This window comes from Camellia sinensis, chromosome 11, assembly GCF_055761805.1.
Source record: "Camellia sinensis isolate YWXY chromosome 11, ASM5576180v1, whole genome shotgun sequence".
Lineage (NCBI taxonomy): Eukaryota > Viridiplantae > Streptophyta > Magnoliopsida > Ericales > Theaceae > Camellia > Camellia sinensis.
In genome coordinates, this window is record NC_138971.1 from 68,704,630 (window position 1) to 68,709,538 (window position 4,909).

General features: G+C 44.9%; 1 protein-coding gene across 1 annotated transcript; it reads right to left on the reverse strand.

Moving 5' to 3' along the window:
• Window positions 1–684: 684 nt before the first annotated feature.
• LOC145802386 (uncharacterized) lies at window positions 685–1,545 on the reverse strand. Its single transcript, XM_082895098.1, has one exon. The coding sequence runs from the start codon at window positions 1,543–1,545 to the stop codon at window positions 685–687; it is 861 nt and encodes a 286-aa protein (XP_082751224.1).
• Window positions 1,546–4,909: the final 3,364 nt, after the last annotated feature.

Below are 4,909 nucleotides of genomic sequence, written 5' to 3' on the forward strand. Positions count from 1 at the left end.
TGTATAACGGCGCAGCTGAACACGTTGATTATACGACTTATCGAGCTGTTGCTGGTACCGTGCCATGGATGCAAGGGCATGGTCTCGGCATTCTTTAATCAGAGTCAAGTCTAAGGCCAACATCATGTCATTTCAACCCATATCAAAAACTTTCGATTTCAAGGTTGGGAGGCCGATCTCCAGGGGGATGGTTGCTTGGGTTCCGAAGCATAGAGCAAACGGCGTTTCCCCAGTGGATCGCCTTGTAGTAGTACGATGAGCCCACAACACATTGGGCAATTCTTCAACCCATCTGCCTTTAGCTTTCTCCAGCCTATTCTTAATGTCGTCCAAAATAACCTTGTTAGTGGCCTCCGCTTGACCATTGCTCTGGGGTTAAGCCGGCGAGGAAAAGTAGGGCCGGATACCATAGGTGTCGCACAATTCTCGATAAATACCACAATCAAATAGGGTACTGTTATCAAAAAAAAGTGCTTGTGGTATGCCGAATCTTGTTATGACGTTTTTCCTTACAAAACGCTTGACGTTGGAATCTCGAATATGTGTTAGTGCCTCTGCTTCGACCCATTTTGTGAAATAATCCGTTGCAAAAATTAGGAATTGCCTGTTACCCGAGGCCCGTGGTAACGGTCCAACGATATCAAGGCCCCATTGAGCAAATGACCAAGGGCTAGTGGTAGAATTTCACTCCTCAACTGGCAGGTGAGTTAGAGGGGAAAACTTCGGGCACTGACCATATTTCTTGACATAACACTCGGTGTCGATTCGCATGGTCGGCCAATAGTAACCCAGCGATACGGCACGGTGAGCCAGAGAACGTCCGCCCAAATGGGCTCCACAACTGCCTTCATGTATTTCAGATAAAAGTTCCTCGACTTTATCTGGGTGAACACACTCTAAGCACGGCCCGGAGAGAGATTTTTTGTAGAGCTTCCCCTGCAGATCCAAATAGTATCGGAGGGCTTTGTTTCGGAGTTTGTGTGCTTCTTTCTTATCCATTGGGAGCTGTTCTGAAGATAGGAATGTGGCGATAGGGTCCATCCAACTCGGGCCGGGTTCGTTAACGTTGAGCTGAACTGGTTCTGAAGAGGCAATGCTCGACTCGGAGACAAGCCCTACTTCAATTGTCCGCTTAATTTCTGAGTTGATAGCAAAGGCTAAGCAAGTTAGGGCGTCTGCATACGTGTTCTGATCTTGGGTTACTTGATTCAGTTCATGGTGATCAAATTTTGCGAGCAAGGAATTAGCCGTTTTCATATAGCCTGCCATGCGTTCATTTTTGGCTACATATTCCCCTTTCAACTGGTTAATTACTAGCTTTGAGTCACAAAAAATAAGCAGACGCTGCGCACCGAGGTGAAGTGCATTTTGCAAGCCGGTTAACAGTGCTTCATATTCGTCCTCATTGCTTGATGCGTCGAATCCCAATTTGACGACCTGTTCGATTATTGCCCCTTCAGGGGTCATGATTACTATGCCAGCCCCACTGCCACGCTGGTTGGATGACCCATCGTCATACATCTGCCAAATGTCGCCAACATACATTCTCCAGTCGGGCTTAGTTTGCACTTGATCAGACTTAAAGTCGGCCAGGGATCCTGTGAACTCGGCAACAAAGTCGGCGAGCACTTGCCCTTTGATGGAATTTCTGGGTAGAAACTGGATATCATACTGGCTGAGTTTAAGAGCCAATTTCGAGACGCACCCAGACCCCTGCGCGTTGCGAAGCGCTGACCGAAGGGGATATTCCGTCGGCACCCCAATGGTATGCCCCTAAAAGTAGTGCATCAGTTTTCTTGTAGCCATGACGAGAGCAACGATAGGCTTTTCTAGTGGAAGGTAACATGTCTCAGCGTCGGCCATAGCTTTGCTCACATAGTAAACTGGTCATTGCTCTCCTAGTTATTCCTTTAACAATACGATGCTGACCGCCCGGCCGGATACTGCCAGATACAAAATGAGTGGATCGCCGACTACAGGTGTTGCCGAGAGTGGAACTGCTCGGAGGTAAGATTTCAAGCCATCCAAGGAGGCCTGGCACTCAGGAGTCCAATCAAATGCTCTACCTTGCTGAAGTGTGTGGAAGAATTGTCGGCAGCGATCTGTGGAACGACTGATAAATCTGTTGAGCGAGGCGGCCATCTGTAGACGCACCCCGAGGGCCTCATGCTTCTACAGTTCGGACTCAAATGTCACGGTTCTGAATCTAATCCCGCAAAGTGCAATGCGAGACTGATAAATCGCCAAAGAGTCCAAATCCAGCAAATCGTTTTGGAAAACTGATTCTTAAGAAAGAAGTGCCAAACATGGACTGCTTTTCCAGATACAAAGTCGCCACCTAAATATTTTGTTTTGGGGGAATTTAGAAAACCCTGACTCGTTGCCTAAGGCCACGTGTCCGTCATCACCAAAGTTGCCTCGGCTCGGGAACTTGGGTACGATTGGGAAATGTTATCTATGAGCACCCCCGCTCGCCCGATCCGAAGATCGACCTGTGCTAAGCATGATATCTTGTTTTTGAAAATACATGTGTTCATATTCCGGTTATTAGCTAGCTTACTACGTGATGCGCACAGTATACAAGTATAGACCAGATCGCCTAAGTTGGAACAAAACATCTCATGTTTGTTTGGAAATGGTTTGAAGTTTGCTACTCGCAAGTAGGCTAAAAATGCGAATTTTAACGAATTGCCCCAATTCAAGAAATCCAACCTTCACCCACAGGCATTCAGGCAGTTATGTCACATAAGCAATTAGCCTCATGGCAAGCATGTTATCATGTTGACACTCACATACATGCGAGATGCTAAAGCATAAACACTCACAGTGTACTCCGAGCCAAAACAAAGAACATGTTAGTAATCAATGTATGATCCAAGTCCATGTTAAGATGGCTAATGCATCACATACAAAATGCAACTAGAATAGGCTCGGCTAGTCTAAAATGGTATGTGAGATGCAACAATTCGATACATGTATTCAACTTAGAATTGAAACACAATGCAATTAGTATGATGCGCCGAGCCCGGTGCATGCAATACAGATGAATGATGCAAACATGCATAGCATAAGGATGCTAATTGAAACGTGCCCTAGAACTAACCATCGTAAGCGGTTAAGTAAAAGGGAGAAAGAAGTGGGGGTTGGAAGACTTGCATCACACACACGAACGCTTATTACACAATTGCGCCCTCTCGATGGAGGGACCGAAAGAATAATACAAATTACATAATTAACTAACTAACAAGGTAATTAATTATTACACAACACTTAACTAATTAAGCAAATCAATTAAGCTATGAAAACAGTAAAAACAGCCTCGGGAAGAGGGATGCATGCGTGCTCGGACGGCTTTGCTCGGAAATCCATCACCATGTCACATGTTGCCTCTGTTTACACTGCTCTGTACCTCTGAAAACTGTGCCAACTTCTGCGACACTTCTGAACCAGCTTGGGGACTTTCTGAGAGTCAATCGGCCAAGAGATAGGGCCATCGGCCATGGGAAATTGGTCATCGACCAAATGTAAAGCTCTCGGCCAACAATGTTTAGCCGACCGGCGCTGAAAGTAGCCGACCGGCCATATCTTCCTGCAGAATGTTGTGTTGTTGTAGCAGAGGACAAACAGAGCATGGCAATACATTTACAGGGCAATGTTTGCACGACCACCCTCCTTATCATGTTTGAGACTCAAAGGAGTGTAGTCCTCGACCCTCTGACCACCAATCACACATTTCGATGCATGATGGCCAAAGGAGCCGAATGTGCAATTCAATATGGGATGAAATGCACAAAAAAAAAACACATAAGGGACCCCAACCTCTATCATGCTTCATCAAGAGGCAAGGGATGCAAACATGCAAGCAAAACTAATGCAACATGAAGCATGTCAAGGACAATGCCATACAAGGCTAATGGTAATAAGCATGCCAAATGTAATGCAACCTAAACAAGCATGCAAACATGCAACGCATGTGGCAACATTCAAGGATAGGCAAGCATGTAACAACATGTGGGGCAAGCATGCAACAATATGCGAGGGACAATACATGCAAACATGCAAAGCAACTTAACGAAAGGGGCATGCCAAATGCGATATAACTCAAGCATGCAACAACATGCAATAGGCCAAGTATGCAACAACATGCAAGGCAAGCATGCAACAACATGCGAGAAGGGTGTTAAACCAAAATGGACAGCTCTCAAATAGGTCCAAATCAGTGGCCAAAGTGATGAAACAAAGGCATGAAATACACATATAAACATGCATGCTAATAGTCCATTACCTTAAGCATTGTAGAGCAACTTTTAAGAACGCTTAAAGAGAGACAAACATGAGTATTAGACAAACATGTTAAGCTCTAAAATCATGTTAGGAGAGGTGCCAAACCGACCAAAGTACACAAGCAAAGCATGCAAGAAAGCTTAAAGCTTGAAACTAGCCTAAGGGTTCAAACCATGGCTATACAAACCAAGCCCCAAAGGGCCAAGAGGACCTAAAACAGTCCTAAGGCAGGTCCAAACAAGACTGAAAGCAAGCTTGAAACTAGCCAACACAAGCTAGAACACAACGCCAAAACATGAGGTATGCAAGGCTACCAAAGAGGGTGTTACAATACACCTATCAAAACTAAACATGGCATGATTTAAGCAATGAAAAACAGAGTTATGGAATGTCAAAGTAAGCCCAAAAACTCACTTAGATGGCATCCCAAAGACCTAAGCATGGTGGCAAACACAATGACAAATTCATGAGGCATAAAACACAAACCCTTTAAAACATTAAAGAAGTGACAAATGCGAGTACATGAGCATACTATATGGACTGAAATAATATTACAAGTGATGCCAAACCACTGAAAGGATCCAAATAGAGCATGCTAGTGACTCAAACACCCAAAGCTAACAAG